This window comes from Leopardus geoffroyi, chromosome B1 (genome assembly GCF_018350155.1).
Source record: "Leopardus geoffroyi isolate Oge1 chromosome B1, O.geoffroyi_Oge1_pat1.0, whole genome shotgun sequence".
In the NCBI taxonomy this organism is placed as follows: Eukaryota; Metazoa; Chordata; class Mammalia; order Carnivora; family Felidae; genus Leopardus; species Leopardus geoffroyi.
In genome coordinates, this window is record NC_059327.1 from 110119338 (window position 1) to 110133704 (window position 14367).

At 36.0% G+C, this 14367-nt stretch overlaps 1 protein-coding gene across 50 annotated transcripts in view; it reads right to left on the minus strand.

The window, feature by feature from the left end:
* ANK2 (ankyrin 2) overlaps positions 1–14367 on the minus strand; it is a 682786-nt gene that overhangs the window by 69392 nt on the left and 599027 nt on the right. For 25 of the 50 annotated variants that reach the window (XM_045469598.1, XM_045469646.1, XM_045469626.1 and 22 more), the window contains 3 exons: positions 8519–8591; positions 7275–7328; positions 939–1083 (listed from right to left, as the gene is read on the minus strand). In XM_045469598.1, coding sequence (XP_045325554.1) covers positions 939–1083; positions 7275–7328; positions 8519–8591 — 272 coding nt within the window. The remainder of the gene's footprint in view (positions 1–938; positions 1084–7274; positions 7329–8518; positions 8592–14367) is intronic. The other 25 variants (XM_045469715.1, XM_045469929.1, XM_045469687.1 and 22 more) reach the window with 1 other exon arrangement.

Below are 14367 nucleotides of genomic sequence, written 5' to 3' on the forward strand. Positions count from 1 at the left end.
ACCTAAATTGGCAGTCATTCTTTTGATGAGGTACCATGGAATGTTCTTCTGCTTGCCTCAAAAAATAACCAACACCAGTTATGCTAGTAAGTAACAGTCAGAAAATAACACTGATTTTATACTTCAGAGTATTATATGAACCTCTTCAGATTTGTCTACAAAACCTATGCTCCTTCATATTTTTCTCAGATTGCTTTTTGTATTCAAGTTCTTGGAGGATTGTGGTCTCATTATTTTTCATGAAAAAGTCAGTTTCAGGCACAGGTTCCTTCTGAATTTACTTCTTTTTAATCCTTCTTCACAACATACTTCTATTCACAGAAATTATGGCACTAACAAAAACACTCAAGGAAACTGCATGTGTCTGTAATTGCCATGTAGTAAGCCTGTCCATAAGGTAAAACTGGCCTTTTTATTTGCCTAGAGAAAAAAGTGGCAAATAACTAAAACACTACATTGAAAAGTAAAGATTTCTTTACTTATCATTTCTCTGCTTTTTACTGGTCGTTTGACTTTTACTAAGTAACTTAATCTCTTTCGACTCAGTTTCCTGTTCTTTAAAATAGGCACTTAAAGTTGCTCAAGGGGTGTGCCTGGGTGCCTCTGACTCTTGATTTTAGCTCAGGTCATGAGCTGATTTCACAGTTCATGAGATGGAGCCCTGCATTGGGCTCAGTGCTGTCAGCACAGAACCTGCTTAGGATTCTCTCTCTCCCCCTTTCTCTCTCCCTCTCCTCTGCTCTCTCTCACTCTCTTTCAAATAATAAATAAACTTTAAAAAAAAGCTGCTCAAGAACGCAGTAAGGTAACATGCTCAGAGTTGTTATGTGCAGTCCCTGTTTAGGTATCAATAATTATGTCTACTTTTTTATTATTATCATGAAAAACGTGTTGCATTCCCTCCTAGCTGACATCAAATGTAAGCTTTAGGTGAATACCTGTCTGAGCGGGCTCCCTCCAAGCTGTATCGCAGGTAATTCATACCATCCAGGAACTGGCTGCTGGGTAGAGAGTCATCACCCAGCTCTTTCAGATCCTCGGGCCTTAGGTATTCTCCTCCATCACCTGTCATGGTGTCATCACCTTGAAGCAACCAGAGAAAGACAAAGAATTATGCGTTGAATGTAATATTAACTACAAAATAGGAGGACTGTGGAAAATACCAGCATAATAGCGCTGACATCACTGAAACACCACACACCAAAGAAAACAGAACGCATGCAATTAAAAAGTGATAAAACTTAGAGAAACAATATTTGACCCGTTTCTATCGCTTACCAAGAAGAAATAATTACCTGAATTCTAATTCTCTTAATATCAGTCAGTTCTCTTTACTCACTTCTTCATCACTCATTTCTTTACTCATTTTCTTTAGCTGGCTTATAGCTTATATTATTTAACTTAGTACAATATGTAGGCTGCTTAACTTCTACACATAGTTCCAATAATTTTGTACATGATGTCCAGCATTAACATTCTCTTCATGTCATTGGCAATATGCTAAGTAATATCTACTGCTCTAAAACAAATCTGTGGTATATTAAAGGAAGGGATATAATTTATAAGATTAGCAAGATATCCACATTAGGGAAAGAACACCAGAACAATGTGAACAGATTGTGACATTTTAATAAACAACCTTGAATTTAATTTTAAAAACACTGCAGAGCATAAAGAGTATGTTTTGTTGGAAACTAGATGGCTTCCCAAAGGTGAACTTATAGGGAAAAAAGTGAATTAAGTAACTAAGTTGTAGCAGAAAGAGATGACTAAGTGTGGTGGCTCATATTTAGAAGCCCAAATGTTAAGGGTACATCCCCTGCCCGTGATTAGGAATAGAATGCTTTCAACAATATCTTTTTCAGGTAATTCAATAAATAATACCCCATTCACAGAAATGTTCTATATGCCATTAACATACTGAGATGAAGAAATAAATAATATAGCTGAGAGAAACTGTCTTTGAGGACTCTGAGACACTAATCACACACTTTAAGCCTCATAATCTATGTAAAGGAAAACTTGAAAGAATGGACTTTATTCCTACAACTAAGTTAAATATTGTTTTATTCTCATTTGTTTCAAATAATTGTTCCAAATCAACACTAATTTATAGAGATACAGCATTAAAGAACTGTAAGAAGGGTGGGTCTTTGACATTTCATTATTTGTCTGTATATATGATTTTAAGATCTCAGATTATTAGGTCTCTAAATTACTGAAAGCTGATGACAGACTGAAAAAAAAAAAGATCTTTCAGTAAATAGGGACGTAACTTATTCACCATTAGATTTTTGTCTTAAAATCAATGCATTTAACATTTGACAGTTACAAGTTTCATCATTAAAAATATTTTCATGGCTCTTTCAGGGACACCATTAGATTTTTATTGAGTTTTAGCACTCTGAGTTAGGATACCCAGAGTATTATTAAAAATTGAGTCTTTAAGGGCACCTGGGTGGTTGAGTTGGTTAAGCATCCAACTCTTGATTTTGGCTCAGGTCATGATCTCATGGTTTGTGAGTTCAAGTCCCACATCAGTTTCTGGGCTGACCATGTGGAGCTTGCTTAGGATTCTGTCTCCTTCTCTCTCTGCCCCTCCTCCATTTGCTTTTTGTATCCTTCTCAAAAATAAAGAGAAATGAAACTTTCAAGATAAAATGAAAGTTGAGTCTTTAGAATTGGACAGACCTGGGTTCAAATTCTGATTCTGTTATTACTGGCTTGTTAATCTTCCAGAGCCTCAGTTTCCACAACTAGTAAATGGGAATGATACTAATAATCTATCACATATACTAGTTATATGAATTAAATAACACATAAAAATGTGTAATAAAATGCCAGAGTATAATAACTGCTAGCTATTGCTTCTACTAATACAAAATGGTGAACGTATTACACATTGAGCTAAATTTCATTTATGCAAAAATATTATAAAGAAATAGAATTTTATTGTTTAAAAATTCATAAATCTGATAGCTCTAAGGAAAACATGAGTAAAGTTTTTAAAATTATGTTTGTTAAAGTGGTCTCCACCCCACCTCCAGCCCTTACATAGATTTTCCTCTTCAAAGTGTTCCCTCACAAAGCAAGATGTAACAACAGATAAATAACAATATAGTCAAACACAAAATGCATGATGTTTGTCAACTTTAAGAACTAAAAAGGTCAGGGGTGCCTGGGTGGCTCGGTTGGTTGAGCATCTGACTCTTGATTGCAGCTCAGGTCATGATCCCATGGGATCGAGCCCTGCATCGAGGCCCACACTGAGCATGGAGCCTGCTTAAGGTTCTCTCTCTCTCCCCATCTGCCCCTCTCCCTCTCTTTCTCTAAAAGAAAAAAAAAAAGAAGCCCAAAAGGTCAGAAGAGAGAGAGATCACTTTAGGATGATGTGGTAGGTTCAGTAGTCTTCTCCCTAAAATTTCATGTCCATTTGGAACCTGAGGATGTGGCATTATTTGGAGATATGTCCTTTACAGACATAACTAAGTTAAGGACCGGGATGAGATAATACTGGATAAATCCAATGTGAACATTCATATAAGAGACAGAGAAAGAGACACAGAGGAGAATGCCATGTGAAGGCATGCCATGTGAAGGTTGAAGCAATGTGTCTAAAAACCAAGGGATGAACACCAAGAATCACTGACAGCTACTAGAAGCTGGAGGAGACAAGAAAGACTCTTCCCTAGAGCCATCAGAGGTTAGTATGGTCCCACCATAGACTTTTCACTCCCAGAACTGTGAGAGAATAGGTTTGAGCCACTAAGTTTGTAGTAATTTCTTGTGCTATTCCTCGGAAATTCAGTAAAGCTGGTGAAGCACTCACTGAAGAAAGAATTGAAGCTGATTATTTGTTCGGGCTCAGTTTTCATGGGCAGAGATTGTCAGTACTTCAGGAGAGAGGCTCATGTGTAAGGGGTCATGGAGGGCAGTAAAAACAATATGAAAGAGTAATAATCATTACTTATTTAGAGAATACTATGTGAAATAACTTGGCAATAGTACACGTTCATGTTGGTGAGCAATGGCGAACAGTCCAGAAAGAGAGTGTCTGAACATAGTGATAAAATCAAGAAGCTCAGACATTTTGTTATAAGCCTTGTAGGATTCATTTGTTCCTCCTATTTCCCCCTCTCTTGTATGATTGGTACATTTTTACATAGGAGTGCTTTTATAAGTCCAACTAAGTTGGGTGCCCCTTTGTTTATTTCTGGGGGAAAAGATTGTAAGATCAATTCTAAGAATTGGTGTACCGAAACACAGGCTTTGTCTGGTTTGGCTATAAGCCTAAATTCTTTCCAGAAAAAAAAAGTACACAAGTTTTGTTAACATTCGGGAAGACTAAGTCTACTCTTATTTATGCAAAGGTGAAGGGAATAGCTGGATGCAGAATCTGTCATGTAATACAAGGAAGAAGTGAACAGCCTCACAAAGTGTCAAGTGTTCACAGCAGAAGTGTGTCCAATGGAGATAATAGCTGATGCCTCTACACTGCATCATAACACTGCCCTTCTGGAGTTCTCTTGATTATTATTAGTACACATCATTCCAGAGAGCCAGGGGAGAAGTTTGTACAAACCATCCAAACACAGGAATATACGGGGAAAAAATTTTTTTTACTTAAAAAAAAAAAAAAGGAAACAATAGTTTGAGTATGTGGGACGGGAGTCATGTTTCTACAGGTATTTTAGTTACATAAGTGTTATGACCCCTGAGCCCCACTATATAACTTACTGCTGTGGAGCTGAGTCAGCAAAGGCGGGGATCAGCTCATGATCCTATGAAGACGTAGAGGATTACTCTTACAGCTCTGTTTTCGTCTGCACAGTACGATACTCTCGGACTGAATTCCCATTTCCACCTTTTCCTCCCACTTGCCTGCCATGTTGCTCCACCAGGACTTATTTATAATATGACTGAGCTATTATAGCAGCTTTCATACTGGGCTTACATTCTTCATCCAGCACTTAATGGCTGTGTGCTGTTGAGCAAACTACTTAATGTGTTTAAGTCTTAGTCCTCTCATGTTCAGGTGAGCCCTTCCTCACCTGAAAAACAATGAGGGGAAATCCATAGCCTATCTCATGTGGATGCCATGGGGATTAAATGAGATAATGCACCTAGCATTGTAGATGCTTAGCAAATATTTTCTCTTCCATCAAATATCTCCTTCCTTCCAATTTCTTCCTAATACACTCGTTTAGTGTATCATGGCTGGCTTAATCTTTGTAAAAATTAGATATGTTTCACTCATTAATCAAAATTTTTAATATGTCCTAATTTCCCAGACTTTTCAGTTAATAATTCAACCATTCCACAGCGAAGCCCGATATGTTTTAATGCATTAGCCAAACCGAATGACTGGATTATTTTGCCACTCTGTGTCTCTCTCTTGCACTTTCCTATCTCAGGACCTTCCATACTTCCACACTCCTTCTCTACTCTCTAAAATCTGTGTCACCTTCCTATTGATCTCTCCATTTCAGCAAGTCCACGGCACTGTGCCAGGTCTCTCCTCCTGACCTTCCAGGGCAGATATGAACAGTGATGGGATAGTGCCTGCAGTTACACTTCATTTAACTTCTACATTATCTCTCCATATATGTTTCTAACGGCATGCCCTATGCCCACCTTTGATTCCCCCGTGGTACAGTGATAGAACTTTATAGACGATAACATCACTTTTACTATCTGTGGACTGGATTCATAAGTGGATATCCTGATTACTATAACAAGTTAGCTTGAAAGGACATCTATACTTGGCTTAAATATCCTTTTGAATTTTGAAACACATACTACTACCAAAGCAGATTTTTTAAAAAGGCAGGAATTGACTAATACCTTCAAAACACACGTGGCTGCACCTCGTCCATATGGATAATAGGTTCCACAAAAACATTTTAAGCACGTAAAACATTAAAGGGTTGGCAATGTCAACCAGCCAAGTTTCTTTATACTAATTCTTTGCACTAAAAGTTACCTCACAATACTCAAATACTGTATATCCTACACATAAAAATTATTCAACTTGAATTTCTTTCTCGGAAAAAAATGTTACTAAGTGTTTGGCTATGTCTAAAAAAAAGAAAGCTTCTTCTCTCACTGTAAAAGATATTCTTGATCATTAGCCAATATTTCTCTCAAATCAAGACTTTTATCACTAATACTCTTAATCTATAAATGTTTTAACAAAAGTACACGAGATGTTATACATCTTACATTATGCAATGAGCAGCTCCAAGAAGCTGTTTCACATAAATGGAATTTCTATAAACCCACTAAGTACTCTGAATGCATTAGCTATCAGAATTATTTAATAATTATGTAGGAAATAAGGAAATTAAATAATCACTAATTGGGGCGCCTGGGTGGCGCAGTCGGTTAAGCGTCCGACTTCAGCCAGGTCACGATCTCGTGGTCCGTGAGTTCGAGCCCCGCGTCGGGCTCTGGGCTGATGGCTCAGAGCCTGGAGCCTGTTTCTGATTCTGTGTCTCCCTCTCTCTCTGCCCCTCCCCCGTTCATGCTCTGTCTCTCTCTGTCCCAAAAATAAATAAATGTTGAAAAAAAAAATTAAAAAAAAAAATCACTAATTTATTTGATCTATAAATTCAGATTTTCATGTAGCAGATTTGCTTAAAGTGGTGCCAAATGTACCTTGAATCTTTCTCAGTGGATAGAATATTTTATTTTATTCATTTTTCCCTATATGCCAAAGCTGCCCTAAATCATTTTAAGAGTTACTTTTTCTTTATTCCTAGCTACCTTAATAAATCACATAATAGCTATCCATTTCATATATTTTTAGCCATATCTAAAACTTATCTCCATCCAAGAAGGATATGAAATACAATCAGTCAAGTCGTCTTAGTTTTAACAGTTTCATGCTAGTTAAATGTCAACTTATCAAAGAATTATTTTTTTTCTCTGAATTTGTATTCTAACAAGAGACCTAGTTACGGAAAAATATTTATATATAATGCTCATTAGGTAATTTAATTCTACTAATAGGTCTCAACAATTCAATTCTAATAATAGGTAGCAAACTCATTAGTAGTAAAAGCAGGTTATGGCTTTAAGATTCCAAGTTAATAAAATCCACACACTCACATGCATACACACACAACTCCATCCATATTAGACATGCTATTTCAAAAGAAACAGATTAGTATTAGGCACCCAGATTTAAATAGCAGGCGAGTTGCTTCTCTCCAGTTAAGAAAAATTAAAAGCAAAAAAAAAGCTTTCACTCCAATCCCTTCCTCTAAAGATACCTGAATCACTAAGCGCTTCCCCATCAATAAAGTTGTCACCGAACTGTTTAAAAGCTGTTAAGAAAGATGACCCCAGAAAACAAAATATGATGCGCATATATGGATGCTGAAAATTAGCTGGCAAGTGTTAGGAAGGAACACAACATTATTATAATACTTGGAACTACAACCTTTGGCCATTATTTATTTATACTAATACAGTGACCAAACGTGCTCATTCTTGTCGTAAGTTCTTACAAAAGCTGAGATACGTCGGTGCCTGTTACCAGTAGGTGAACAAATTGGTTCCAAATAACATCTCAAGTGAAGTTTTACTTTATGGTTCTATCTTGAGGAACCTAAAAATCTGCTTCTAATATTTCTTAGTAAAAGCAGTTATTATTGACACTAGTACTACGATCTATGGCAATAATTTTTCAAACATATACATTTGACCAAAAGCTGTACTATTGAAATTTGGTTACATGCTTCATTACGTACCTCATTAGCTGCATGCATGATTTTTTGGCAGCGATATTTTTGTTCAAGGAAAGTCAGCTGCTCTAACTGAAGTGGAGGTAGGGAGCAACACACTCCCTACCCCATTGGGTATTACATTCCAATACCCCATCCTCCCGCCAGGCAGACCCTGGTGCTCCTTTTAGAGCCCTAGTCTCTCACACTTTGAAATCCACTGCCTTAGACACTTTTTATCAACTCTAAGACTATACAGGACATATGTGATGACTTAATCAAATTCTTATGTTGAATTAGTATGACTTACTAATTTTAACCTTATCTAAGCCTCCTTTCCTCTGGACTTAAAATATATTCTGTTCATTGGAACCAATCAGAAACAGAGATTGCTCGAGATACCATTGAGAAAGTATACTTTTAAGGGCTTTAAGAGTAATTTTGAAAGTGTATTTTAACATAATTAAAACATACATTAATAATAATTTGTATTATCAGGCAGATTTTTTTTCCACAGTTGGCCAATTTCCAGTGCCTTTCCACTTTTCCAGTCCTGTCATTTAGTAACACATTAAAGATAATACCCATTGAAAAAACAGACTAATTGCTATCCTCTCTGCCCCAAATGGCAAAAGTGTATGTTCTGAAACAAGGGTGAAAAAGTGATTTTAAATGTTAAGATGCTGTCACTCATACTCACTGCACCAGCTTAGTCCCTGAGAAAAAGGATGGCTTGCTTGTCTTTGTGTAAGAGAGTGACGGATGTCACAGAAACTGAATAAAATTCTTACCCTCTTCATCAGAAACATCAAGAACCTCAGTCATCGTCTCAGGAACATTTAGCTTGTGTTTTTCCGTAATGGTCTGCAAAGGAAAAAAATCATTAATATGCAAGTTAAATTCTAACACAAGAGCAAAAGAATCACAGAGGAGGTCACATGGACAGCCTCAGCAAGCCACCCGTCCCTGGGCATTTCATCTTCCCACATGCATGTTTGGAAGCTTCTTTTCTTATTCTCTTTCATGAAAATTCCTTTGTTCTTTCTGAAGATATATGATCATTGACTCCAGTGAAGTTGTACAAGAGGAAGTTCATTATTTTGAGTACCTTTTTGAAAATAAATTCTTTAGCAATGGCATTAATAATTAGTCATATTGAGAAAGCAGATTAACGTTTTCAGGGCTTCCCTAAAACAAACTGAGTGATGTCTCCAGAAAAGCTTTAAAAAGAAGCAATGAACATATGTAATTTGTTAAAAACAAAGCCATCGGAAAAGAAGTTGTAAACAAGGTGAAAGACAAACTGGGCAGAAAATGTGACGCATGTCTTCTGGGACCAGAGGGTCCATGGGTCTACGGTTCTGGTTTGTCGCTTATATGCCTTCCACCAAAGCACTCCAGAGCTGTCAAGGCCACTGCCTTCCATTCCTGATAGGCAATGGAAGGTTAAGAGACCAGGTTCTGAAGACTGGCTACCTGGGTTCAAATTCTAATTTCATCATTTATTAGCTATGAGGCACAATTTCCCTGATATCTCTGTGCCTCAATTTTCTCATGTGTAAAACAGGGATAATAATACTAGTTCGTAAAACTGTTATGAAGATTAAGTGAAATAATATAAATAAGAGTTCTAAGAACAGTGCTTGGAACATGTTAGCACTCAAATATCTGCAGGCATAACATCATTATTATAACTGTAATTCAATATTAAATTCATCCTAAAACTGAAGAGGCTCTGAAGTTTTTAGTCATTCAAGGCACTCAAGAAACATTTAGAATGCCTACTGCATACCAGGCACTGTTTCAGACATCAAGGATATTACATATTAAAAGAAAAAAGACAAAAATCCAATCTCACTACTTGAAATATCACCTAAAGACAGTCAAGTCTCAAGCTCATATCTCTAGTGTCTGCATTGAAAATGTATTAAGTGCATCGACTGGCATTTTAACAGGAACTCTACCTAAGTCAAATTTTTAATTAAAGCCACTAAAATACAATAATAAACAGCTTGTCTCAGGATTTTAAACTGTGCTACATAAAGAACAGACTTGTTTTAATGGCTACAATGACCCTATCACCAGTTCTTTTCCCAAAGCAGTAGAGAACTTCAAATATGTTTACAGGGTAAGTCAACTATTTGAAAATATATTCACATATACATGTATATCTGTGTGTCTAGAGGGACTGATGAAATCACAATGCGATACTACCTGCCCTTTCAGTGGTCCTGTATCTCCTCCGAGAAAAAGCAAGACAAAGTGGCTCAGAAGAGCCAGGTATTGTAGAAAGGAGAGGCAGGGAGGCCTCATCTCTCACTCCATGTTACAGTCACGTTCACAGGTAACGTTCTCTTATACCTCTAAGTTTTTCCATGTATTCTTTCCTCTACCAGAAACATTCTTCTCCCTCTTTTCTTGGGCTCATATTAGAAGTAACTTCCATGGAGAAACATTCCCCAATCCTCCCTGATGAATTTTTTTTTAACTGTGACTATCTGCTGTTATGTACTGTTACAACTACATCATACACAGCTGTATGTGCCTTTATCTGCTCCCACAGAAGACTGTGGGTCGTTAATGATATGACTGTTTCCACAGAACCTGAAACATAGTTAAGTGCTTCTCAAATATACACTGAATAAACCAATGATACACAATTATGCAAATATATTTTAAATCCACATAACCACTGAATAGACTTTCTTTTGGGTGACAAAACAGTTAAAGAATGGGAAGAAACTGAGAAGTCAGTCTCGCGTCATCCCAATGAAGCCACAGTTGAAGATTAAACTACTAAATTCAGCTTTCCTGCATGTTGCAGATGGTGTTTAAAGAATTCCATAATGTCTTATTCACCAAAAACAAACTAAACTTTAGGAAAAACAAAAGCACCCATTCAAAATTCTGGATAATAACAGGTGGTCAACAAATATTTGTTAAATGAACAAACTTAAGAGGACTATCATTTACTTATTTCTATATTAGTTTATAAATTTAACATGAATAGATTAAAACCTATGTTTTATATCAAAGGTTTTCAACTCTAGCTGCTAATTAAAATCAGAAAATTTTAAAGCACTGTCACTTGGATCCCATTACAGAACAATTAAATAAGAACGCCTGAGGGCCCAGCTATGAGTATTTTTATTTTTATTATTAAGTTTATTTATTTTGAGGGAAATTGAGAGGGAGAGAGAGAGAGAGAGCATGCAATTGAGCAGGGTTGGGGAAGAGAGAGAGAGAGAGAGAGAGACAAGAGAGAGAGAGAGAGAGAGGATCCCAAGCAGGCTTTGCAATCATGGTACAGAGCCTGACAGAGGGGCTCTATCTCACAAACCGTGAGATCGTGAGTTTAACTCAAGAGTCGGAGCTCAACTGACTAAACCATCCAAGTGCCCCAACTATGGGTATGTTTAAAAAGCTGTTCAGATGGGTCTATTGTGAGCTCAAAATGGAACCCATTTGGAGAAGGGTATAAATTGCAAAAAGTGATTTGCATTTAAAATAGAGGAAAGGGACAGTGACATCCTATTAAACTATGATATTCTAATAATTTTTAAATAAGATTCTCAGTGTAAATAATTTAAAAATGTGAAGGGATATCTACTATACTAGACTACACCAGAAAGTTTATTTTGCAGAAATGTTCTAGAGTATTTGCCCTTCAGAGGTCATGTTCCACAAGAGGATGCTTCTGTATTTGAAAATAAGTGACAGAAATATTTTTTAAATGATGAAGTTAACTTGCCCAATATTCTTAGTTTGTATCTTCAGACACTGATAATAGGACCATATTTTCTTTGAATTTCTAAGAGTGGAAATAGCTTTGCTTTAGTTTGGTCATTGAATACTATCAAAGTTATTATCAGCCAATATAGGTGGCAATCAAAAATTAACACACAGTGATCAATTGGTCATAGATATTTTTCTGTAAATATAGTAAAAATGCCCTCCACATGCAATGTAGTCAATATAGTATGCATTTGTTCGTGATGTAGTGCTTGACCTTTAGAAGGCCATCAATAAATACATGTCAAATGCACAAAAAAGCCCTCCTACTTATGAGTAATATTATAAGAAATGAATACATATTTCCCTTTAAAAAGAAGTGTCCTTTGAAACCTTGATTATCAAAACATAAATATATGGTTTCATACAAATGCATCTGAATAGTACATAGAAAACAAGGATATAATTAAATGATCACGGGCTTCTCCTCCTGCTATAGAATCTAAGATTCTGTAGTCAAGATTAGAAACCACTCCAAAGTTAAAATGGTGCACAAGGCACAAATTTAATCCTATGTAATTAAATGAGATAACATGGCAATATAAACAGGATATGATAGATGGAAGGCTTACCAATGAGTTTTTAATATGCACTATGATGTGAGAAAGATGTAAAAAATAAAACAGGCGTCCTTAACATGCTGTTTTGTGAATAGATAATATCTGGTTTCTTTTAAGCAAAAGAAAGTGTGTTTCACTGACCTCTACTTAGCCCACATCCCTTGTCGACCATTTCCTTTGTATCACATACTCACCAAGTCACCACAGCACGATGAGTGGTCTTGGCTAGTATGCCACCTTCTAATGCCCACACACAATGGCTCCCATCAGTGGAGCTACGGGCTAAATTTGGTTTTGTTCCCAAACCTATTTATACCAATTGTACATGTTAACAGAATGTCTGTAATAATTTAAATAGTATGTAAATAATATTTTTCTATAAAAACTAATGAAAATGGTTTGGAAATCTCAACATAGGTGAGTCACCAAAAATAAGTGCTACTCAGGTGTGGCTGAAACAATTATACAGAAGATTAGAAAGGAAAAAAAAAAGTATGTCAAAAGTTTAAAAAGGTTCTGCACTCAGCATAGTGTTGCTTTATGATAATATACTTTGCTTTAAGTATACATTGCTTTAAGATAATATACTTGATAATGTTTAAGCTTTAAGATAATATACGTTGCTTTAAGATAATATACTTGATAGTATTTAGATCAAGATATAGTTATCAAGATATAGATACTATCTATTAAGATATATCAAGACATACTATTAAGATATAGATATAGGATATATACACAAATAAAACATAGTATGTCATAATTTTTTTTTGCGCAAGAATGATCATTTAGCCTTCTTCTAGTCAATGGACCTGTATTCAAAAGAAGATCTTAACTCCACCTCAAAAGGTGTCAGATAACTTCAAATGGATTTATTGCATTGCTGTTGTTATGATTCCTGTTTGAAATGACTTAAAGCATTAGATAAGATTTAGGGCACTGCATATTTACATTTCCTTAATTTCTTGTCAAAAATTTCCCCAATGTTTAAATGCTAATGTAAATATAGTATCATTTTTATTTTAGTAGCTTATTCAGTAATTTATGATGTCATTGTTATTTTAGTAGCTGAATCAGTAATTTTTAGTCTACACAACAGTGATTATATGCAACTTAAAACATGATCATTTCTGAAATTATGTAAATAATACAAATAATCAATGACAGCTGATCAATAAGTAGAGGGATGAGTCATAGCTCAGTCTTCCAAACTGCTTTAGGTAATTGAGCTTGTCGGCTTCTGATGCCAGAAATGTGTCCCCCACACTTGGATGTCCATTCTGGCAAACACACAATGATTGTAATCCTGGGAGAAGGCTAAACTGCCTCATATCCCCCACTGGGTCTTACAAAGTGAAGTTAGAAAAGCAAAGGTTAAGGAAACAAACCACAACTCCAGAATGTCTCAGAAATTTCTGAAGCAGTGGCTTCTCCCTTACAGACTGCCGCCTTACTCTTCTCTCTACACAATGACTTTATTCATACTTTGGGGGAAAGAACTCTGGAAGGAGGATTAGCATGGGAAACTTTCTTTCATGGAAGAGAACTCACATGGCTGCTCAAATGGCACATCGTATGAATCTACTTATGTGAAATTTGTACATTTGTTGTGTAGCTGTAATTCAACTGTTACACTTAAATGGTGGTAACATTAAATTTAATTTTATTAATTTTACATAATTATTAAATGGTCTCTGCTATTTGCCTATTCACCAGTGAGTAGTTCCAAATTGTCCTTCGTGAATCTGCAGACTTTAGAAAATAATATTGAATATGATACCTCCAGGAAAATCAACAAAGAACACTATTTAAATGGGTTGTTTTTAATAGAAAATAAGGTGAAAACACTTCTTTTAAAAGAAAATTTTAATGTTTGTTTATTTTTGAAGGAGTGAGAGACACAGCGTGAGCAGGGGAAAGTCAGACAGAGAGGGAGACACAAAATCCGAAAGCAGGCTCCAGGCTCCGAGCTGTCAGCACAGAGCCCGACACGAGGCTCGAACTCACAAACCGGGAGATCATGACCTGAACTGAAGTCGGATGCTTCACTGACCGAGCCACCCAGGCACCCCTAGATTAAAATACTTCTTTCACAAAATTCATGTTAAGCTACTTTTAGTAAAGTCAAGATCAGTTACGTCAGAGTGATTAAGAACATGGTCTTCAGAATCTGACAACCTAAATTTGAATCCTAGATCTACCCTCAATGCCTGCCATATCTGTAATCGCTAAATATTAATTTTTAATATCATTAAAATTATGTTAACATGTGATAACATGCTTCACAT